This window comes from Marmota monax, unplaced genomic scaffold (assembly GCF_021218885.2).
Source record: "Marmota monax isolate L192 unplaced genomic scaffold, Marmota_monax_Labrador192_F-V1.1 WCK01_AAM20220418_F8-fsc00218, whole genome shotgun sequence".
Taxonomy (NCBI): domain Eukaryota; kingdom Metazoa; phylum Chordata; class Mammalia; order Rodentia; family Sciuridae; genus Marmota; species Marmota monax.
The window spans coordinates 1,001,575-1,026,134 of NW_026694764.1; the positions used below are offsets into that span (position 1 = coordinate 1,001,575).

Below are 24,560 nucleotides of genomic sequence, written 5' to 3' on the forward strand. Positions count from 1 at the left end.
TTACACATTCAGTGAAGCCAACATCTATCATAGGACTTCATTTAGTGCACCTAGCATACACTTCCCTCTAACTTCCTTCCTACTTCACCTAAAGAAACTGCAAACTGTGGCTCTCAAATGGGAACTGTATCCCTGCCAACACACTCTACAACTGGCCCCCATGAAATCCCACCCTCAGGCCACAGCACGTTTTTGTCCCCGAACATTTGTGCCATTTTCTCATCTGAAAATTGCACACTGACCAATTCTCCTTTTCCCCCTTTAGAATAGCATTCTCTAGACAGTAACAAACAACACATTTCCTATCCTCTTCCTAAAGGGGAGGGAATCTGGGAAATTCTAGAATTTTACTTTTGTTATCAGTGTGAAGCCCACATTGAGAGAGTACCCAGGTCAAAAATTAGAATGCCGCAGCAGCCTCAGTCCTATGGTTCTTTGTATTGCCAAGTCTATGATCACTGCTCACCAGTTCCTTGCTGCCTTCTCCTAGAAACAGCTCCTCCCTGGTATCCTTGACATCCTTCCCTCAGGTTCTCTCCTTCAGTGTCTCTGGCAGCCCTTTATTCACGTTTCCTTCCAGGGCTGGGCTCCTGTCTCTACCCACTGCTCATACTTTAAGATCTTCACGCAGATCTCCTCCACTTGTCTCAGGCCCTTTACTGGGTAACCTTACATTGGAGCCAGAATCATCGCTCCAATGCTGACAATTCCCCATCTCTAGTGTCCTATACAAGATCACTCCAAACTTCAGACCTATTATCTCCAACTGCTAGTAGGCTCCTCCACCTGGATGGCCTACAGAGAACATAAAACTCTAGATGCCTGCGTAATTCATCTTCCGTCTTCCCAAATTCACTCATTATGTCTCCAATTGTCTGAAAAGTATCACATTTATCACATTTATCCTTAGAAGAAACTTTGGAATCATATTTACTGAGTGGCACTCTGGTACACACTGAGTAAAAAAAAGCCCAACAGAATATACTAAGAATAAGAAACTGCTTTCTTCAAACATATTGCAGTAGTAGTGACAGACATTAAGCAAACACAAGTTACAATACAAGAATATGATAAAAAAGAACAGGAGGTCCTCTGAAGGAATCAATCAAGGAAGTCCTCTGAAGAAATGACAGATTAGCAAGAATGGTGGTACAACCTTTAATCCTAGCTACTTGAGAGGCTGAAGCAAGAGGCTCACTTGAGCCCAGGCATGTGAGGCCAGTCTACAATATAGCAAGACCGTGTCTCAAAAACAAGAGTAAGAGTTAACCAAGAGGATAGTAAGCTAGGGTCAGGACTGGGACAGAGAAAATAACATGTGGAATGGCCTTGAAACAGGAGAAAGGTTTAACATGATACTCTTGGGGTGAAGTATTCTAAGTATGTATGTACTTGAATTACTGAAATGAACTAGTATTATCATTGTATACATGGGAGAGATGAGCTTTACCTGCATGGCAGTGGCTTTGTACAAAGGATATGTTCTACAAAGCATTTCTGTTCTGTAGCAAGTTCTTGTAAACTATCCTTATCTTCTTCATCTATAAAGGAAAGCATATAAATTAATTGATGCTTAGACAAATCTCCATATTAAATGCAATTAAAAGTACTTTTATCAAACCATTGCTTCTAAAGGATTATTCCCTTCTAACAAATATCCTTACTTCAGGCGTCTAGATTTCTGCTGTGGAAAGGAAATTAAGGTTTTTCTTGGTCAGGTTGTAAATGAAGAAACGTTTCACTGAGAATAATCTCAGGAATAATTCCCTTCCACAGTCTTCCTTTTCAACACTAATTTTTTTTTTTTTAATAATACCCTTTGGGCTACCAAACTCTCCCATTCTGAAGTGTACAATCCAGTGGGTTTTACTATATTAATAGAACTGGATAGCCATCACTACAATTAATTTACAATATTTTCATTTCTCTAAAAGAAACCCCCAGACCTATTAATGATCACTCTCAGTTTCTACCAACTTTCTCAGAGCTAGGCAACCACTCATCTTTCTGCCTCTATGGATTTGTCTATACTGGACTTTTCATATAGATGGTATCATAAAATTCATAGTTTAATTGACTTCTTTCACTTAGCATGTTTTCAAGTTATCCATGTTCATCCATATTGGAACATGTTATAGTACTACATTCCTTCTTATGTCTGAATAATATTTCATTGTGTGGATGGATAGAGCCATTTTTAATAATCTATCAGTTGATACACACTTATGTGGCTACTATGAATAATGTTGCTATGACCACCTGTATACAAGTATTTGTGTGGACATGTTTTCATTTCTCTTTGAGTATATACACAGGGGAACTGCTGGATATATTGTAACTATGCTTAATCTTTTCCAGAACTGCCAAGCTGTTTTTCAACCACCGCACCTTTTACATTCTCATTAAGCAATCTGTTAGAGTCCCCATTCTTCCACAGCCTCATCAATACTTGCAATTGTCCATTTTTTTTTCCTTTTGGCCATCTCAGTAGATATTCAATGATATTTTATTGTGGTTTTGTGATATTTCATTTCCATAACGACTAAGAATGTTGTAAAAAATTTTCTGTTATTTATATATCATTGAAGGAACAATACGTATGTAAATCTTCTGCATTCCCCACCACCCTGTACCCTTTTGTGGTTCTGGGAATGGAACCTGGGATCTCATGCATGCTAGATAAGCACTATACCAATGAGCTACACTCCCAGCCCCACTTTACCCATTATTAGGTTGGACAAGTCATTTTATATTATTGAATTCTAAGAGTTCTTTGTTCTAGTAAGTCCATTATCAAATATATCATTTACAAATATTTTCCCCGTTCTGTGGACTTTCATTTTTGTGACAGTGTCCTTTAATAATAAAGTTTTAAATTTTGATGATAAACAAGTTATCTATTCTTTCTCTAATTGTGCTTTTGATGATATACCAAAGAAACCACTGCCTAAGCCATGTTGACAAAGATTTATGCCTCTTTTCTTCTAAAAACTTTATTGTGGTAGGTCTTTCATTTGGGTCTGATCCAATTTGAGTTCATTTCCACAAATGGTATAAAGCAGGAGTCCAAGGTAATTTTTTTGTATGCAGATACTCATTTGTGCCAGCATCACTTGTTGAAAAGACTATTCTGTCTCCACTGACTCGTTCTGGCATCACTGAAACCAAATGACTGTATATATAAGGTTTATTCCTACACTCCCAATTTCTATTTCATTGACCTGTTTTTGTATCCTTATGCCAAAATCGTACTGTTTTGATTACTATGGTTTTGTGTGAAGTTTTGAAATTGCAAAGTGTGGACTCGCCAATTTTGTTTTTCAAGACTGTTTTGGATATTCCAGTCTACCTGCATTTCCATATGAATTTTAAGGGTAATCTTGTCAATTTCTGCAAAGAAGTCAGCTACAACTTTGAGAAGGATTGTACTTAATTTTTAGGTCAACTTAGGAAGTACTGCCATTTAACAACATTAAGTTCTCTGATCCATGAATATGGGATGTTTTTCATTCATTTAGGTTTTATTTTCTTTCGTTGTCTGGTAGTATTAACTGTATATCCTGCGTCTGGCACAGTGATGCACACCTGTAATCCCAGCAGCTTGGCAGGCTGAGGCAGGAGGATCAAAAGTTCGAAGCCAGCCTGAGCAACTTAGTAAGGCTAGGGCCTTACTAAGTTAACAAGACCCTGTCTCAAAAAATAAAAAGGACTGGGGATGTAAAGTACCCCTGGGTTCATTCCCCAGGACCAAAAGAGAGAGGGAAAAAAGTATATTCATCACTTCTTTTGTTAAATTCATATTTTATTCATTTTTATTCCAGTGTAAACAGAAATGTTTTCTTAGCTTTTATATTGTTCATTGATAGTGCACAGAAATGAAACTGCTATTTATACACTGGTCTTATATCTTACAAATTTGAACATAATTACTAGTTCAAATAGTTTTTTGGCAGATTCCCTAGAATTTTCTATATAAAAGGTCATAGTATCTAAGAAGAGAGTTTATTTTTTCCTTTCCAGTCTGGATATCTTTTATTACCTTTTCTCAGCTAACTTCCTAAGACTTCTGTTACAATGCTGAAGTGGTATGAAGAGTTATAGCTCTGTTTTGCACCTTACGGGGAAAGAACATGTTTACAATTAAGTTGGTCACTGACTTGGGGTGATTACCAAGCAAAGCCTTGAAGTACATGCAGGCTAGTGGTTTCTTCTTGCTATCAGTACAAGGAAAGATAAAATCAAGGGAAGAAGTTAATAAAATGGAACAAGGACCTGATGACATGAGAAATTCTCAGTCTATCTGGATGGCAAAAGATGATAAAGAGATTCACTGTCAGAAAATCATGCTATAGACAAAAGGCTATGAGTGTGGCTGTACTACTTTATTAAATACCCCATGAAGGTCAGAATATTTAGTCGCACAGAATAGAGATTGCAAGTGTGACTTATTCAGCCCTCACATCAGAAATCCAGAAGTAGAGTTGGGATTATCTAGGAAGGATCTGTGGTAGATAAACCACTTACCTACTGAAATGAATCTCTATGATACACACAAGAAATCCAAAAGTTTCTTGAGAATTTTATAACAGCTAGAACAGTGCTGGTTTGGACTAAAAAGACTAGAAAGAAGATGAGAGAAGGCAGTTCTACCCTAAAATTCTACAGGTAAGAAACAAGCTGATGAAACTATATAGCTACAAACAAATGCTACCATCCCTAAAAGACGCAGGACAAGTCAACTTGAGGATTATCCCCAGGCCTTCAAATCTATGAGTATTGGGATTTGGAAATTGCTTCATCCTGTAACAATTTCTTCCCCTTTGAATTGAAATGTCTGCAAATGGTATCTTTTGCCGCTCCTGCCACTGTGTTCTGGGAACTAGTAAGTTGTTGTGTTTCATGGTCCATAAATAGAAAAACTTCACCCATAGTTGATTTAAATGATGAGATATGGGACTTTTTAAAAACTCATGAGATTTGGATGAGATGTTGAACTAGTGTTGCTGTTGTATTGTTTGAGATTTTTGAGAATGTTAAGGTGAATATATTTTGCATTTGAGTCAGATGTGAATCCTGGAGGTAGACAAGGAGTGGACTGTAGTACACAGAATAATGGATTCTCAAAAGATGTCCACATCTCAATCACTAGAAACTGACTATATAGCAAAGTAGAATTAAGATCACAATTAAGATCATGCAGAACTTCTAACCTACAAAACTGTAGTAAAGTTGTGGTATTTTAAGCCAGTTTTTGTGAATTATTATAGCAGCAGTAGAAAGCTATATAGAAAGCATTATTCTGTCAGCTACGGATTCTTCGGAGATGCTCTTTATCGGTCTGAGAATAAGTTCCTTTCTATTACTAGTTTGTTGACTGCTTTTTAACATGAAAGCTGTTGGATTTTCTTAAATGCTTTTTCTGCATCTATAGAGATGATCACATGGTTTTTGACCCTTATTCTATTCACATGTACACTAAATGATTTTCAAATGTTAAACTAACCGTGTATTCCACGGATAAATCCCACTTGGTTGGGGTGTACAATCCTTTTTACATGTTGCTGGATTTTGGTTTGCTAGTATTTTGTTGAGGACTTTTTGTCTACATTCATAAGAGATATCTGTCCATTGTTTTGTTTCCTTGGATGTCTTAGTCTGGTTTTAGTACAAATGTCATCCTGACCTCACAGAATGAGTTAAGAAGTGTTCCCTTCTCATCTACTTTTTTCTACTTTTTTGGAGAAGCTTGTAAAGAATTCTTTAAAAGTAAAGCCAACTAATCCTAGAATTTCTTTTTGAATAGTGTTTTTTGTTGCTTAATTATTTTCCCTATCAATTTCTTGTTATAGATCTATTCAATTTTTAAATTTTGTCTTGAGTCAATTTTGGTAGTTTCTTTCTTTCTTGAAATGTGTCCATTCCACCTAGATTATCTAACTGACATACACTTTTTCACAGTACCCTTTCCCTTTTTTTCCTTCTTTGGTTTCTGTAAGCTTGGTAGTAATATTCCTTTTTTTGTACCAGATTGTTATAATTTTGGTTTTTTTTCTGTTCTAGTTTTTGGTACTCTAACTAAAGATCTGTCTCTTTTTTTTTTTTTTTTTTTTTTTTTTTTGGTACCAGGGATTGAACCCAGGGGCACTTAACCACGAGCAACCACCCCAGCCCTTTTTATTTTTTTATTTTGAGACAAGGTGTCACTAAGATGCTTAGGGCCTCAGTAAATTGCTGAGGCTGGCTTTGAACTTCTGATTCTCCTGCCTCACCTTCCAGAGCTGCCAGGATTACAAGCATGTGTTTTCATGCCTGGCAAGGTTTGTCAATTTTGCTGAACTTTGTAGAGAACAAACCTTTTACCAATTTTCTATAGTTTCCCTGTACCAAACTACTTGTTTGACAGAACATCTAAAACCTACCGAAAAACACATAAAGTTAGTAAACTCACCTGATCCAAGAAACTTATGAAGTTTATGAATCCAGGTTAACCCAACACTATGTACACCAGCTTCATGAGTACAGTGATATCTTGACGGACACTTGGGGTCTGCAAATAGACTCATTAATGACATAAAGGTATCCATTAGAAAACTGAAATAATTTATCTTAGTAGTCTGCAAAAACATTTGTTGATGGAAGTCTGTAGGAATTTCATACTGTGGCACCACATCAAGGAGTTTGAAATTTTTAACTTTTAAGTTCAATTTTCAAATATATTTTAAGTAAAAAGTCCAATAAAATTCAAATGTTAATTTTCTAGAAAACAACAAAGTGGAATCCACCAAAGCATGAAAACTTGCTGTCAGGTAACTCATTATGCCTTTTGGTCTATGTATACATTTATTTAAAGTTCTTCAAGATAAATGGTGATAAAGAATGATAGCTCTGTAGAAAACTTATGCTTCACATCTGCTTAGATGAACTAGTTGAAGTAAGTGCACTCCTACAGCACAGGTACTACACTGACTCCAGCATAACCCCTCAGTGAATATTCTGTCATAAGTAATAAGTTAGGCATCAAATGAGATGTGAAGTTTTGTATTTTCATGTTGATTTACAGATAGGTCCAAAGTTTATGACACTAAGAAATAGGAGCAATTGTTAATTAAGATAATGTAACTGGCTTTGAACCAAAATTTTCTGTACTGCCTTTGAGTCTAGTAACAATTAGGACAATCCTGAGGGTTGGAGTTGTAGCTCAGTGGTAGAGCACTTGCCTAGCACATGTGAGGGCCTGGGTTTCATCCTCAGGACCAAATAAAGATAAATAAATAAAATAAAAGTATTGTGTCCATCTACAACTAAAAAAAAAAGTTAAAGATGAGCTCCTGAATATATTATTATTTGTAAACATTTATCTCTGTGGTTAAGAATTTTAAAATATTGAAATAACAAAATATACAAATAATGTATATAGTAAATTTATTTTTTCATGTACCAGGGATTGAACTCAGGAGCACTAAGCCACATCCCCAGCCCTATTTTGTATTTTATTTAGAAACAGGGTCTCACTGAGTTGCTTAGCACTTCGCTTTTGCTGAGGCTGGCTTTGAACTCAGGATCCTCCTGTTTCAGCCTCCCCAACTCGGATTATAGGTGTGTGCCACATCGCCCAGCTTGCACATAGTAAATTGGATAAGATGGCAATAATAATCCATAAGCATCTAAATTAAAATTTCCTACTAACAGCATACTTCCTTAATGTTAAATTTACAATAAGTTAATGTTATATTATCTTTATGTTTTATATACTGGAGTTCTGCATAACACTTTTTTCTCTTTCCACATTTTTTTATTGGTGCATTATAGTTGTACATGATGATGGGATTTGTTATTACATATTTGTACATGCACACAATTATTTGGCCAGTATTGTTCCCTAGCACTCTACCACTAACCACGAAATCTACTTTTTATAGGTGCAGGAAAAAGTCACTATTGTACATCTGAGTGAATTCATACTGAGGAACACTATCTTAAAATTTGAGAATCATTTGTTTAATATTCACTGGAGAGAAAGAGTACTGTGTAGTGACTAAAAGGCAAAAAAGAACCCAGTTAACTTTTTAATTTTTTTATTTTTTAGGTGTAGATGGACACAACACAATGCCTTTATTTTTACGTGGTGCTGAGAATCGAACCCGGGTCCTGCCCGTGCTAGACGAGCGCTCTATCGCTGAGCCAGAATCCCCAGCCCCCCCAGTTAACTTTTTTAAAGGCTGGAACCACAAAACAAATAAATTACCTGTGAACAGGCTGTGACTACTTAGTACAAATATATACAATGGAATAAAAGAACTACATTTAATGAATTCCTTACCTTTGTGAAGTTTAATTGGACATGAAAAGTCAGAATCAAAGGGATCATCCTCTCCAGATGCCAATTTCAGGGCGAGTTCCAGTTCAACACATTCAAACACATACAGAGAAGGAATGAAGTCAGCCTTGGAATCCCAGGACTTTTCTGACTGTAAAAGAAGTACTATAATTTTGATACTGCATATTCATTTGAAAATAATCACAATTAAAAACAGGAGAGGGGCTGGGGATGTGGCTCAAGCGGTAGCGCGCTCGCCTGGCATGTATGCGGCCCGGGTTCGATCCTCAGCACCACATACAAAGATGTTGTGTCCGCCAAAAACTAAAAAATAAATAAATATTTAAAAATTCTTTCTCTCTCTCTCTCTCTCTTTAAAAAAAAAAAAAAAAACAGGAGAAAAAAGCTGGATCAAACAATGCTCTCAAATTCTTCTTAATTCCATCCCCTTTCTTAAGAATGTGTTGATCTTCTTGAGAGAGAGGAAAAATGTATCCTTCTTTAGAAAGATTATTATATGTTAATAAGTAAGTCTATAGAAAAGTCAGCTGAGTGATTCAAAGGTTCCTTTACTTGCTACCAGAGACTTCAATACAGAGGTCAGAAAAATAAATAGGCAAATTGGTGGACCAACTAAATAGTGCAACCTAACTTCTATCTGTCTAGGTTTTTAATATGCTTCAATTATTTGTGTTTAATTTCCAAAGGACCAGATGTGTCAGATATAAGCTAAAATTCCTCATGTATTAAATATTCATATTGGGCCAAGAAGTATACCTGGTGTTAAAGATCTGAAATAGACCAATACTAGCCTGCACTTACTGTTTGGTCATCTTCTTCTTCCCCCTCTAGCACAACACAGTGATACAGCATTCCTGATTCAGTAGCAATCACTAAGATGTTGGGAACACAGGGTAAGCAGAGTATAGCACAAGCATCATAACCATAGTTATCTTCAGCAGCAGGATGCATGGGCAATGGACCCAACAGTTTTCCAATATTCCCAGGGCTAAAGAAAAAATAAAAACATGTTTAGGAAATGCTAACAGAAGATAGATTTGCCCATCCCCTAAAACCATTCTTTGACTTGGTCTTCCTCCAGATATTATAAAATCCCTATAATATATTCCCAATGTCTCTACTTTTTCACTTTCCCACTAACATTCCAACACTCTTGTGGTTCTTAACCAGAGTTGATTTTGCCCTTGAGGGGATACTGTTAATATCTGAAAGCACTTTGGATTGTCACAACAGGGATCTGGGTGTGAAAATTAGTATCTTGTGGGTAGAAGCCAGAGATGCTGCTAGACATTCCTCCACAGGTCAGCCCCTCACAACAAAAAATCATTCACTTCTTTCTTTTCTCCTGGTACTTGGAATTGAACCCAGGGGCACTCTATCACTGAGCTACATCCCAGGCCTTTTTGTTGTTGCTGTTTTGAGACTGGATCTTGCTAAGTTGCCTAAGCTAGGTCAAACTTGTACTCCTGCTCAGACTTTCTAAGTAGCTGGAATTATTGCTGTGTTATCACCACATCCCACAACCAAGAATTATACAGAACAAAATGCCAATAATGCAGAGATTGAAAGGTTTTACCCTAAGCTGCCTATGGTAGCCCTTTTACCAATCTATTGAAATTACTCTGGCAAAGATCATCCATATGGTTCTCATTGTGAAATCCAAAAGGCTTAAGTGATGTTCTGCTACATTAATTTTGGTTAACAAGGACTGCTTCTTGACACCTTAACACACTATAACAATTTTTTCTTTCTTTCTCTTTTTCCTCTTTTTTTTTTTTTTTTTTTTTGCAGTATAAAGGTGGAACCCAAGGCCTTGTACATTGCTAGGTAAGCATTCTACCAATAACCTACATCCCTGACCCTCTAATGTCCTTTGCTAATTTAATTTCTTTCTTAAATACTGCTGTACTCCAGTGGTCTGCTGTTTTCAAAATACACATTTACATGGTAGCATATTAAATTGTGCCTGCTTTAACTACCCATATTCTGACAACTCCCAAATCTTTTCTTCTGAGATGCAGCTACTCTTCAGAGCTCTGGATGCACGTTTTATTTAATTAGACAAACATATATATTTAGTCCTGGATGGTACACCCAATAACTGATGACTGAGATGGGGAAGCAGACATTTAACCAGAATTATTACACCATGTAATAAGTGTGACCAAAAAAAAAAAAAGGATGTACTGGGTACAATGGAACAACAAAAAGGTACAAAGACATGAGTCAGGTAAAAAGGTGTAAAATATTGGAAACAAATTATCTTGGGGGGTAGGAGGGACATAGTTTATACAAAGTTCTGGAAACATGAAAGGCAAGGAACTAAGAGGGAGGAAACTTAGCTTACTATGATAGGAAGCAAAGTAAAAGCTCTAAAGCAACAGAAAAGTAGCTAGACAGATATCTAGAATTGATTTATGAAGCAGACAGATTTTATATTCAGAGTTATTCTGGGTGAGTATATCACTAGAAGTGTAAGTCAGGAGTGACAGAGCTTCATTTTATAAAGCTCATCTGGTAACACTGAGGAGGACAGGAAGGGTCCAAAATTGGATTAACGGAAACTACTTAAGAGAATATGATCTGGGCAGAAGATAAACATCTGAAGCAGGAACAAAAGAATGGTGATAAGGATGTAAACATTCAAGAAACTTTTATCATAAAAATCAATAAAATTTGGAACAATTAGATGCAAGAGGATGTAGATGACTACAAGTTTGGGACTAACACTACTAGGTAGATCATGATATGGAAAAATTAAGGGGAAGAAGGGTAAGGATGATAATGTTACCACAAAATCTCCCCAAGATGGGGTGGGAGTGTAACTCAGTGGAAGAGTGCTTGCCTAGGTGTATACAAGGCTCTGGGTTTACCTCTCCAGCACTACAAAAAACCAAAACAACAACAACATAAAAAAACCCTCCCAGGAAAAATATGTGTGAAAGGTAAAGAACATTTCTGCCAAGGGAATGTACTCAAGAGTAAATCTTCACCATTCTGCAACATCAAACTCTTTCATCTTTCTAATCTTCATCAGTTGGTGTACCCTCTTCTCTCTCCAGGAATCACTTCAGCTTCCAATTCCTTCTACTAAATCCTTCAAGTTCAAGCTTTAATATTACAATTTCCTCAAAGTCTTCTAAGATAATAGGACTAAGCATTTACTTCATCAGATGCTCGTAACAACCTGTGATGACCTAAGCACATTACACTGCACTTTACTACAGTTATTTAGTTGAATGCCCTTTTGTTAGACAAGGAACCACACAGTAGGGACCTTGTCTCCAAACTTGTATTTCCATAGTCTGCCACAAGGTGCACCCTGAATAAATATGTCAAGTTGATTGGTAAGTAAATAAACTAATGTTCAGCGCTTGCCCATTTGCCTTTGGTTACAAACCTTGCCCAAATCTTATCCTCTATTTACTCTCTCAACCTAACAGATGACTTTCACATCTTCTCAATTGTCTCTCACCGTTCTACATTTTCCAAGCATCCATACAATATTTCCACTTTATTCAGTACTGTCTCACATTGATCATTTATAAGAAGAAATCTCCCCCTGAAAAATAGTTTCCTTTCTTGATCTCAGTATTTCTGTTAATGGCTCATTTCCTTATCCAAACTGTAACTAAGTCTTACTGATCACTCCTCTGTAGCATCTACTATGCTTCATTTCTCCCTTTAAACTACCACCACCCTTGTTCAAACTCCTAGAACACAATCGATTTTGCAACACTTTCCTTACATGAATCTTCTGCTCTAGCCCAAGATGTCTAATCGTTGACCCTTGAATGAAACTTGTAACTTGCTTGTTTTTACATTGTGCTTTACGCTGCCCTTATGACTGAAATGGTTTTACTCTTCCTTGATGCTTCACTTAATCCTGCATGAGACTAAATCCCACATGGCATGAATCTTTCTCCATGAAAATTTTCTTAATTTCTCCAGTCAGAATGATCTCTCCTTGCTCTGGATTCTTACTGTGTCCCAGTAATGTGGTATGGGTAATTACCTCTTCATGTGTATATTTATCTTTTTCTCCACAAAAGGGCAAAAGAAACCAGATTATTATCTAATCATTTCCATAGTGCCTTGTTCATATAAGATAAACCATAAATACTTTTTTAGTTAGCCTTTTGAACACAAGCAAATTGTATCTTATTCTAAACTATAGAGCTTACTCAAAAATGAGGAAATGAAAGTTCAAATGATCTGTACCAACTCTTTCTCCAAAATGAGCAAAGCAAATGTTTAAAGGGAGCTCATTTCCACAAACTCAGAAATATGGTTTCCCAAATCTAATCATGACAATCAGCACAAGCTGAGTTTCATTTCAGGTAGATTACCACCCCAACTTACCCATGTAACAGACTGACATATGTAAGGAAAGTCTCCCCATTCTCATATAAGATGTACAGTGGGTATGCCACTACTTCATCTTTGCCTTTTTGTCCAAATATATTCTTTGGAACTGCTGTCAATGGCCCAAAGTCAAATGCAACTGCAGTTTCACCTAGAGATGCGGTATATGCCCTTCTGCAAAGAGATTTGAAAAAACAACTTGTTGAAACAAAAACAAAAAAATCTCTAGTAACAGGAGGTGGGTAAATACAAAATTTATACTTAATGGAGTGAAAAGACAAAAAAATATGATTATAAAGAATGTTAACACTGGAAAAATTTCATAAAATTAAGTGAAAAAAGAAGGCCATAAAATTGGGCTGGAGTTGTGGCTCAGTGAAAGCACTCGCCTAGCATGTGTGAGGCCCTGGGTTTGATCCTCAGCACCACATATAAGTAAATAAAATAAAGGTATTGTGTCCACCTAAAATGAAAAAAAAAAAAAATTTAAATGAAAGCCATAAAATTATTTGGTGCTGCTTTAATTTTAAATGGTTTAAATTCAGATATATAAATAACAAAAACATTCATGCATACATGTATAAATATAAATAAAAACATGGATTAGTTGTCTCCAAGAAGCAGGATTCATTAATTCCACAAATATTTAACCACTTGCTCTGTCAGGCACTATTTTAGGTTCTGGGAATACATCAGCAAAATTAAAGGCCCTGCCATCTGGTGAGAGATGTACAATAAACAGAGAAGAAATAAACATAATAGGGGCTGGGATTGTAGCTCAGCAGTAGCACGCATGCCTAGCATGCTTGAGGCACTGGGTTCGATTCTCAGCACCACATACAAATAAGTGAAAATAAAAGTCCATCAACAACTAAAAAATATTTAAAAAATAGAAAAGGGGGAAAAAAAAGAAATAAACATAGTATAAGTTCAGAAAACGATGTTATGAATGAAAATAAAATACGGCAAAAGCATATTGATGGAGATGTAACTTTAGGCTAGGTAGTTGGGAAGGACTCTGAAAAGGTAATATTTGCGCAAAGATCTGAAGGAAGTAAGGAAACAGCTCTATAGTTATCTGGAGAAGGCACAATTGAGGTGGAAGAAAAACACATGCCAAAGATCTTAGGTAGAAGGTGCTTGGTATCTGAAGAATGTCAAGGAGGACAAGGTGGCTGTTGCTCTGACAGCCAAGGCACAGTGGGAGGAATGAAGCTGGAGAGGGAGTCAGGTGATAGGCATATAAGTCTTGGTAGATTCTGGGAAATCAATGGGGTGAGGAGAGCAGGGAAGTAGAGTGTCTGAACTAAATCAAAAGCATCATTTTGGCAGCTCTAATGAAGCTAGGGAATAAAAGATTATAAAAGATTTCTATTTTCTTCCTAATATTTTTCTCTATTTTCCCCAATTTTCTACAATAGATATGTTACATGTATAATCTGGAAGGACAAATTATAAAATCATGCTGCTATTATATTTTAAAGTATAGTTATCTAAAAAGACTTAATCTATAAAAGGTTAATAAATATTGTTAAACTAAAATCACAATTTCACCAAGTTTAGAAAGTCAACATCATTAGAAGGTATTATAAGTAACATCTCTCTTCCAAACACTAGAATAAAAGGAGAGTTAAATTAAAAACCAAAAAAGAAAGGGAACAGAGAAGTTAATTTAAGTTAAATTTAAGTGACACTTAATAAATATTGTAATATACCTAATCATATTAGGTATCAATGAATGAGTATTCTGTGCAAACCCCATGCCAAGCACTTTTTTATTATAAACATTAGCTCATATTAATTGTACAAATTCATGGATTTCACAGTGACACTTTCCCATGTGCACAATACTGTGCTTTCATTGTAGTCACCCTTCCTACTTTCCTCAGTAACTCTCCCTTTTCTCTTCCTTACCCTTTGTCTAATCGTTCCTCTTCTACTTTTAGGACATCATTTTTCTGTTTATTTCCATATATGAGAAGAAACATGTCTTTCTGTGTCTGGCTTACTTTGCTTAACATGATGACCTCAGTTCCAATTCTTTTTCTACAAATGACAGGATTTCCTCCTCCTTTATGGCAAAATAATATTCCATTATGCATGTATGTGCATACATCATATTTTCTTTAAACATTCATCTGCTGACAAGCACCTAAGCTGATTCCATAGCTTTGATATTGTGAATAGTGCTGCAATAAAGATAGGTATGTAGGTATCTCATTCATATGCTGACTTTATTGCCTTCAGGTATACACCCAGGAGCTAAGCAATTCTTTATGCATCTCATTTATTATGTACAATAATCTAAGAAATAACCAGTAATTTTTTTTATACTCATGGAATACAGTCACGAAAATGAAGCTCAATGCAATTGGGAAATATGCCCAGATACCACAGCTGTCAAGGATTGGTAGGTTGATACCAGGGGCAAACCTCTGGACAACACTGCATTTACTCTGCTGCCTTTTATCTAGATCATGTGTCTCTCAAAAGAAAGTAAGTTGATTAGCTATGGAAACATGTTGCAGGAGAAAAATGCCCTGACCCAATAACAGGATCAACCCCAGAGGCAGGTATTTGCCAATGTGGAGATGGATGCACTAGAATTTAAGCTGGTGCTATAAAACATTCACATCTTATAACTGAAATCTTCAGTTCTGGGGCCATCAAAGAGAATTAATGGTCCCAGGTTAGTAACAACCCCTGGCTCCTAGCAGAAACAGTTGTAAATCTTTTCTGGAGGAACATACCCCCAATTTAGGCTCTCAATAATCCCAAATATTAGGATTAAGTAAATGTAAGTTCACAGTCAGTGATCAGCAATAAGAAAAGCAACATGATTGCAACTGAAGAACAAGGACTTCAGATACTGAAACTGTCAAATATAGAATAACTATGTATAAAAGAGTAACAAAAACTAAATAAGAAATATTAGATATGACCATCACAGAGACATGGAACTTCAGAAATATTGCTACTGTGTGATCGTGTATGTATGGTAATCACCAGAAACACTTATCAGGAGGCAAGAGGAATGGGATTTGTGAGTTCAAAGGGTCATTCCTTTAACTGGTCAAAGCAGACAGGAACATGTGCCTGTAGTGGGTAAGAAAACATGAAAAGAAGCCAAGGTCATGGGAGAATCAAAGGGTTTAAGTAGGTCTCCAACCCAATACTCACTTTTCACAATTTTGTAATTATTTCATAATGTATTCTCTTATTAATTTACAATAGGAAAATCCATTTCTGCACTCATTTTAGATTTTTCTTGAAAAGAAAATAATGTTACAATAACATTCAGATTTATAACTTCTTGTTACCTATTTACATTGCCTACCTTTGCTTACTTCTCACATTACCAAAAGCATGCAAAGTCACCTCTGAAAAATCTTGAAATCTCTTAAAACTACATTTATGATCTCAACAAACAACTGAACAAACATTTCATGACACAAATAAAAACATACCCTTTATTGAGTATTAGACTCTCCTCTTCTGCTTCTGAAAGTACAATCACCTTAATAGGTGTCTGTGGCTCACGGAGAGAATAAATTCTAGCAATCAAGAGAGAAGAAAACAAGTACTTAAAATTCTCCTTCATTTCCTAAAATTGTACTTTCCTCTCAATCTAGTCAGTTTTTACTTGAGAAATTTCCTACCAATTATTAAAACCCATTATGTCCCAAATATTCAGTTCTCCAAATAGTGCAATGAAACTGACAAAAGTGCATTAGAATGGGTTGGAAATTATCTATAGCTTATATATCCTTTACGTATTTTTTCATATATTTATGAAATATATTTTTCTTATATGTGTGAAATACATTTATTTTTCAAGTACTCTAAATTATTCACCTATTACTTTTCTCAATAGAACTCCAAAAACAATATTTTAAGGTGACCATAAGTGGTATATTTGTTGTTTAAGTTTTATAGTGTTCTACATATATGATGATGGGATATCATCAGTTAACCATTTCTTTGCCAAAGATTTTGTTATTGACAAAGAAGCCTGCTTCCTTTGTTCTTTATATAAGAGGGAAGTTTCTTTAGGACCTGAAGTAATGTTCTCTATCCATATCAAAATTTCTTTTTTTTTTACTTGCAGTGTTGGGGCCTTGAGCATGATGCTAAGCAAATGCTCTACCATGACCCAAGCCCCCTTAAAAAAATTCTCTCTCCTCCCTGGCTATGAACCCAGCCCCCTTTCCAAAATTCCCATCCCCCCCCCCGCAATGGGGATTGAACCCATGGGTATCTACCACTGAGCTACATTCCCAGCCCTTTTTATTATTTGAGACAGGATCTTGTTAAGTTGCCCAGGCTGGCCTCGAACTTGCAATCCTCTGCTTTAGTCTCCCAAGTCAGTTAGATTATAAGTGTGCATCAGATTAGTCAGTCAGATTATAAGTATTCAGCCTTATTCAAAAACTCTGAGAAGCCTATACCATTGCACCTCATGTTTTCCATCCTGGGTCCTCAGCTATACTCTCTGCCTAATCATTTCACTACTGCCCCAAGCCTGCTAGCTTCCCTTTAGTTATAATTATCTGTCTCTATTAGACACCTAAAGGAAATATCTTCTTTACATTCCAAATGCCCAAATATGAATAACATTTAGCTTGCAATCTATATGTGTTTTGTTATATGAAAACACTATATCATATCATCCATATTTTCTCAAGGGAAAAGTATAAAAGTCAAAAAAATTTTTTTTCCAAAAATCATTTAAATTGAAAGTAATTTAACCAGTGTGGTGACACATGCCAGTAACCCCAGCAACTCAGGAGGATGAGGCAGGAGCATAGCAAGTTCAAGTAGACCCTATCTTGAAATAAAAATTAAAAAAGGGCTGGGGTGTAGAGATCAGTGGTGTCTCTGCATTAAATCCCTAGTGTAAAAAACAAACAAAAAAAGGTAACATATTTCACAGTGTGTATGGCTATATTAAAAGGGAAACTATTTTTCAAAAGGCTGGTAATGTCATTATTAGAAATCAAATGTCGCCCCCAAAGTCTGCACTAAATTGGTCACTTATCTTTTTTCCACCAAGAATTTTTTTTTTTTTTTGGGGAGAGAGAGAGAGAGAGAGAGAGAGAGAGGGAGGGAGGGAGGGAGGGAGGAGAGAGGAGAGAGAGAGAATTTTAATATTTATTTTTTAGTTTTCGGTGGACACATCTTTGTTTGTATGTGGTGCTGAGGATCGAACCCAGTGCCTCACACATGCTAGGCGAGTGTACCACTGAGCTACAACCCCAGTCCTCCACCAAGAATTTTTAAACTTGGTTTACTCCATTATCAATAAAATGTGACAAGTACTTAAAAAAATATTTGTAATGACAAATTGCTCCAAATAAATGCACATTCACTTTGGTCTTCCTAGGTTCCTACAAGTCATCACTGACTTCAAAAGACACAGTAGTAATTCAAGCAATATTTTGTTGGAGAACAATAAAAGAAATGTTTCTCATAACAATGAGTGGGAATTTCCTTTTGCCCTCAATGTTCTTTCTGTCAAAGTTTAGGGAATGAGAACCGCTAAATAACCCATATTTTTAAAAGAATCTTCAATATTTAGGACCAGCCAGATAGGGTAATCCCAGACACTCAAGAGGCTGAGGTAGGAGGATCACAAGTTCGAGGTCAGCCTCAGCAACTAAGCAAGGCTCTAAACAACTTAATGAGACCCTGATTTAAAATTAAAAAATAATAAGGGCTAGGGATTTGGCTCAGTGGTAAAGTACCTTTGGCTGGGTTCAATACCCCAGTACCTAAAAAAAAGAAGAAAGAAATGGGACCAGATACTTCCTTTAAAGCTTAACATGAGTTAACATGAGGAAGTAAGGACGAGACCTATGCTATCTCACTACCATTTTCCCAGCATATATAACAAGAAGGTTAAGAAGAGAAAGTGTCTAAGAGTTCTTGGGATTACAGAATCATGTTTGTAATGGGGCAGTTTCCCTTCCCCCCTTTCTTTACCTTCAACTTCAAAGCCAAATGGGTGAGCAAGGAAGGCTCTTAGAGAAGGACCAGGCAGATCTGGAGGTACTTATAATAAGGGAGAATGGTGCTTACCTGAATGCAAGGTAAGTTGCAGAAATCTATAAGCCATCAAGGAAATTCTAGGATGAATCTCCTGTTACATCCAAGGGTCTAAGAGCATGCATATACTTTAAGTATTTATCTGGAAATTTCTAAAGAAGGTATGCTAGAGCAGCCTAAGAAAGGATTATGGTATAGTACATCCAGTTCTCTGCAGCCCTTGGAAGGCAGAGAAGAGACTTCTGCTCCATATAAAAGACCACAGCAGGTGATAAGGCACAGGAGATATCAAGTTTGCAAATGCTCCATCTTCAGAGAGGGTTTAGGGCATGGATAGCTGACAGAAGCCATGGGAGAGAGATCTCCTCAGTGATGGAGGTAGCTAACAGTTAAACACTGGGCCCCCAAAACACCCCATCTGTGCAGATTACCATATCATTAGAGATAATAAGCAACAGATGCAATAAATTAAACCAAGATCAGGAATACCTGCCCTTCCCTGAAAGCAATCAGTCAGGTAAGATCTCTGCCTCACCCACTCACCCTCTCTATCCCCACTCTGAAGAAAAGAAGAAAGAGGAGGCAGCCTCAATCTCTACACTTCACTGTGTGGAGTGAAATTATGAAAAAGGAGCACACCCTCTCTAATCATTTCAGGTCCCTCCAGACATAGGTCTGACCTATGAAGGGTCTTGGATAATGGTTTTGAAAACTGACTTCACAAGTAGAGCTTTAAATGAGACACACTAAGTTTTAGTAATTAAAAGTAACCAGAAAGCCAAGGAATCTGTATAAGATGCTATTAAGGGGGTCAACCATTCCGCAGGGAAGCAAGATTTGGTAGAGAACAGGTAAAAAGCAGTGATTAGGAAAAAAAATATAACTGGAGATATTTATACCTCTGTTGAGTTGAGTTCTCCTGATAAAACTTTTTACAAAAGACAGATCCAGAAAGTTAACTGAGTGGGGATAGAGCATTTAATCACAGAGTACAAAGCTTGGAAGGGGCTTCAGAAATTATCAAATCAAATCTGCTCATTTTAAAAATTGGAAACTAAGCCCCTTTGCCTCCAAAAGAAGCTTAAGATCTCAAAGATAATAGAAGTGGCTGTGGAGGAAAGATTCAAATTTCTCATTTCTACTTATATTCTCTTTCCCCTGTGATACACTATCACCAAAGGGTGACATGATAAAAAGTTTGGGGAAAACAGTACTTATAGGAAGGAATAGGAACAGAGATACTGGAGGCAGGAAGACTAGTTGAGAAGGAACAGCAGAAATTAAAGCATGTAACTTAGGGAAAGCAGTTTGGCAATTCTTATGAATGAGAATGAGTTACAATAGCCATCAAATAAAAGCATTCGAACATCCAGTGACTCATTTAGTGTAAACCTGAGCTGTGAATGAGCAAAGTGAAAAAGAGCCTTCACACTTGCAAAGGTACAAGAGAGGTAAAAAGAAAATTTACCTTATTAAATTGTCTGATGTTAACAGCACTATGTGAGGATCTAGCATTTCACTTGGATACCAGGCAGCATGCTTTAGAGTCAGAGAGGTAGAACTGGTGAAAAATCTCTCAGCAATTGGAGTGGTGCTAAAATAAAGATAACAAATTTCTCAAAAATATTTTTAGAACATGGATGAAACAATAATCTATTTTAATATTCACTGTTTTTCTTTCCTTCAAATTTTTCTGTTAAATCTTGAGGAGACAGCATTCAAAGCACTTATTCAATCAATATTACAGAATTGAAATAAAAGCATTTTCTCAATTGTAGCATATTTTATCAGTGCTTTACAAACATTTTTCAAAACAGTATCTGATCTGATCTTTTTATTAGTAAGAAATTATCATTATTATTTTGAAATTTAGGAATCAGATCTAGAAAATATACAAAGGGATTTCACTTATATACTATAGAGCTAATAAAAGGTCTCCACCTTATATTCTTTTCAGTAATCATTCAGATCTTCATTTTTCTTTATTTTTTCAAAAAGAAATTATATATAAAAATAAACATCTAAGCAAACTTCTGGCTCCTAGACAATATGTGCTTTTTAAAGATCATATTTCTAACAAATTCAAAACATAGCCTAACTTCCAATAAGACAGAAATGTGACAATTCAAGCAGAATAAAAGAATAACCACACATATACTATAAGCATTCATATCACAGAAGCCAGTCTGAAGACCATAAGGAATGGTCAGGTTCAACAGTAACATACTAACCATACTTTAAGAATCCCTGATATTGAATAATTCTCTGTACGTATAACAAATTATGTAGACATACAACTTACCTACAATTCACTGTTGCTTTTCCACCTTCAAATTCAGAATTCTTCCCCCATCTTTTAGGTAATTCTAATACCATAAGTCCTTTTATTCCGATGAGTGCTACATGATGTTGGGTTGGACTTAACAAGACTTGATAAATTTCAAAAACAGGTGGATTTATGCAAAGTAATCTCTGAAAATTAAAGCAAATTGGTCAACATAGTTATTTTTAATGTAAATATACATGGTAGACATTTGAAACCACTATAATGCTCTAATTTTCTATAATTATAGGACAACAAAGCATTCCGGGTAAGTACCAACACTTGGGTTGATGAAACATTTTTAGTCATTTAGACTGAAATAATAAACAAATGCATCAGATTTCCCCACTTTATGATAATTAAAGACTATTACACCTAATTTTTCAAGCCTCAACCTACACCTACAACTCCAGTTTCAAATTCCACCATTCCCCACTTGTTCTTTACACCAATCAGATGAATCTGTATTTCTGGGAAACCATGATTATGCCTCTTTGTTTTGGTGCAACCGTTCCTCTTGCTACAGTGCCACTTTTCTTATTAGCCAGCTAACAAGACTTAGCACATTCTCAGAAACTGGGCTTCTATGCCTTTTTCTCCCCAAGAAAATATTCCTGATCTTATGAGCAAGAATAAATGTATCTTTTCTGTAGTTTCACAGTTCCTTCTGGATAATTCCACTATTCTGCATTCTAACTGACTTTTTTACTTGCTCAATTCACACATATAACTATGGATTACTTGAAATGTGCCACTCTTCTCTGTATCCTAGCTTAGCATGTGGCACATCATAGACTTTCAATATGTGCTTAGTGCAACTTATGAGACCATGTCTCAAAATAAAATAAAAACTGGGCTCAGGATATGATTCAGTGATTAAGCACCCCCTGGGTTCAATCCCCAGTACCCCTCCAATATATATATGTGTGTGTGTGTGTATATATATGCGTGTGTGTATATATATATGTGTGTGTGTATTTAATGAGTAGACAAAATAAACTCAGAAGTATTAATAAATAACTATTATAATACAATAAAATGGTTTCAAGAACTTTTGCAGCAAGCAGAATGCTGCTTTAATGCTGATATAGAAAAGATGAGACACGATATTTTAAGGGGGTTCCAATAAGTTATTTGTCTTGGTATATGTCCTCAAAAAATTCACTTTTTCTATTGGTACTTTCCATTTTTTCTCTCATAACTACCTCAGATCCCCATTTTCTTTCTACTTTCAGTTATAAAATTATGAGACTGCCAATATGTCGCCTTTTTTATGTTTAGAGAAACATCCTAAGTCAAAATCATTTTAGATCAGACTGTTCCAAAATATGAGACTTCTACTTATTGTTATGGATGTCTGTAAGCATGTGTCTTTTAGCTGCCTTTGCTGTTTCTAAACACATTGACTTTTTTTCTCATCAGAGGTTCTTTCCTTCTGTTCTCTATATATTCAATCCCCAACTTCTTTCTACTTGATTTTGACTGAAACTCAAACCAAACAGAGGATTGAAACCTTGCTTCTGATACATATCTGATCACATTAGTTTATTTGTAACAATCCCAGAAACTAAGTTTTTGTTATTGTTGTTCTTAAAGTCACTACTCATGCTTTTATTAATATTCAATGTTATAATGCATGATAACTGCTTTCTTTTTAACCTTGAGTTTTTGAGATTCTAGAAGTCTGAAGGTTTTGAAGATGGTCACTAGTATTTACTGAGAGCTTACATATTCCAGGCACTGTCATGCGCTGGGGAAACAAAAATGAGTTAGGGTAGACACACACACACACAAATACACACACTCCCAATTTTGTGGTCTAGAAAGACAATAAATAAATAATTTTAATAGTTTACTGTGCAAAATGCTACATAGCATACAGAATGCTATGATAATACTGTGTGCTGGATCCAGATGCAATGGTGTGCACCTGTGGTCCCAGCTACTTGGGAAGCTGAGAGGATCATCTGAGACCAGGAATTGAGGGCCAGCCTGTGCAACATACAAAGTCCCCATCTCTTAAAAAAGAGGGTAAAGAAAAAAGAAAAGAAAAAAATTGGGTGCTGAACACCTAATAATTATTCTTAACTTAAGTTTTACAGTAAACAGATTCTAGACTCTTGACTTTGTTTGAAAACTGCAGAAGCATTAGTAGTAGCTTGTTAAAATCAAATCACCTTTCAAAAAGAATTAGTCCATGACACGTAACAGATGTTATTCACTAAAATGGTTGCCACACTTACTTTTAAAATGAAAAGGGAGGGCCAATTTCCTACAAATAAACATCTACACAAAGCGATGTTTGATCCCTGCAAGTCTGGCATACTTTCCGATCACACTCACTTTCACGCGCTACTGGCGATACCAAAAATTTCCAATTTGGGGAATGAACTAATTTACTAAAAGGAAATAATAATTAAAAATTAGTTCCTCCATCTCAGGCTTGAAACTTGCTTTCAACTCCACTATCTTGGCAATGCTCACAACCCAAGAGAAAGTTATGATTATACCCATTTGAGTGTCGCGACACAAAATACGGTTCTCTAGAACAACCTCTAAAAATAGCCACTCCGCCACACATTCTCTATCCCTTTACCCTACTGGTTTTCTTCAGAGTACTTAACCATCACCGACGTTTTATTAAGTATTCCACGGTCCTCCCTTCCCTCCCAGACCCCCGGAACACAAGCACCGAACAGCGTGAGTTCCGCCAAGTGTCGGGCAGGGTAGGAGTCAATAAACATGCTGGATAGAAAGGGCTTTTCCGCTTGAAGTGGGTTGTCCCCGAACAGCACAGCACACCCACCAGAAGATGAAAAACAGCCAAGATGAGAACGAAACACAAAAACAAGTTCAGATCCCGACCGAGGGTCTCGTTCAAGATGGCCAGGCCGTACCTGGTACTGGGAGAGCGAAGGCTCCTCACTACCACCGACGAGGCCTCGGAGGCGAACCACTAAGAAGGAACTGCCTTCTCCGTCCCACAGGAAGAGCTCTCCGCCGAGGCCGAAGATCAGGTTTCTCGTCAGCAACTGCGGCGGCAAAGGCGGCGATGAGGGCAATAATGAAGAAGCCGGTTTCTCAGAGTCTGTTGGGCTCTGGTTCTTCAGTCCCTCCCGGAGCCGCAAAAACACAACGTGATTAGGAAGCCAGGTCTGCCACAGATCACCGTCGCCTACCGGCCCCTCGGCAGTCGCCATCTTGACCCAACTGCTTTCCTCGATACAGTTGCTTGACCCGCCGCTGAGCACAGCCTATCCTCGGCTAGCCATCCATTGCTTCAGCCAATCATCGAACAGGAAGCCCAGAAACACGACTTTAGCGCTAGGGGCGGGACTTAGGAGAACTAGCCTATCAAGCAAGGGCATCTTCAAGGGCAAGCCAATTGCCAGGTTGGTATTCATTAAGAAGTCAAAGTGGGCGGGCCAAGGTGAATAGAACAGTGCTTCTTTAGAGTCAGCCTTGGTTCTCTGCTCGGAGGTAAAGACG

At 36.7% G+C, this 24,560-nt stretch overlaps 1 protein-coding gene across 1 annotated transcript in view; it reads right to left on the reverse strand.

Annotated features, from left to right (window-relative positions):
* Nup88 (nucleoporin 88) overlaps positions 1-24,470 on the reverse strand; it is a 29,546-nt gene extending 5,076 nt beyond the window's left edge. Inside the window, exons 1-9 of the mRNA XM_046425002.2 lie at positions 23,969-24,470; positions 21,051-21,220; positions 20,217-20,342; positions 16,171-16,257; positions 12,701-12,877; positions 9,140-9,326; positions 8,321-8,468; positions 6,449-6,547; positions 1,451-1,541 (exon numbers count right to left, since the gene is read on the reverse strand). Coding sequence (XP_046280958.1) covers positions 1,451-1,541; positions 6,449-6,547; positions 8,321-8,468; positions 9,140-9,326; positions 12,701-12,877; positions 16,171-16,257; positions 20,217-20,342; positions 21,051-21,220; positions 23,969-24,271 — 1,388 coding nt within the window. The 5' untranslated portion in view covers positions 24,272-24,470. The remainder of the gene's footprint in view (positions 1-1,450; positions 1,542-6,448; positions 6,548-8,320; positions 8,469-9,139; positions 9,327-12,700; positions 12,878-16,170; positions 16,258-20,216; positions 20,343-21,050; positions 21,221-23,968) is intronic.
* Positions 24,471-24,560: the final 90 nt, after the last annotated feature.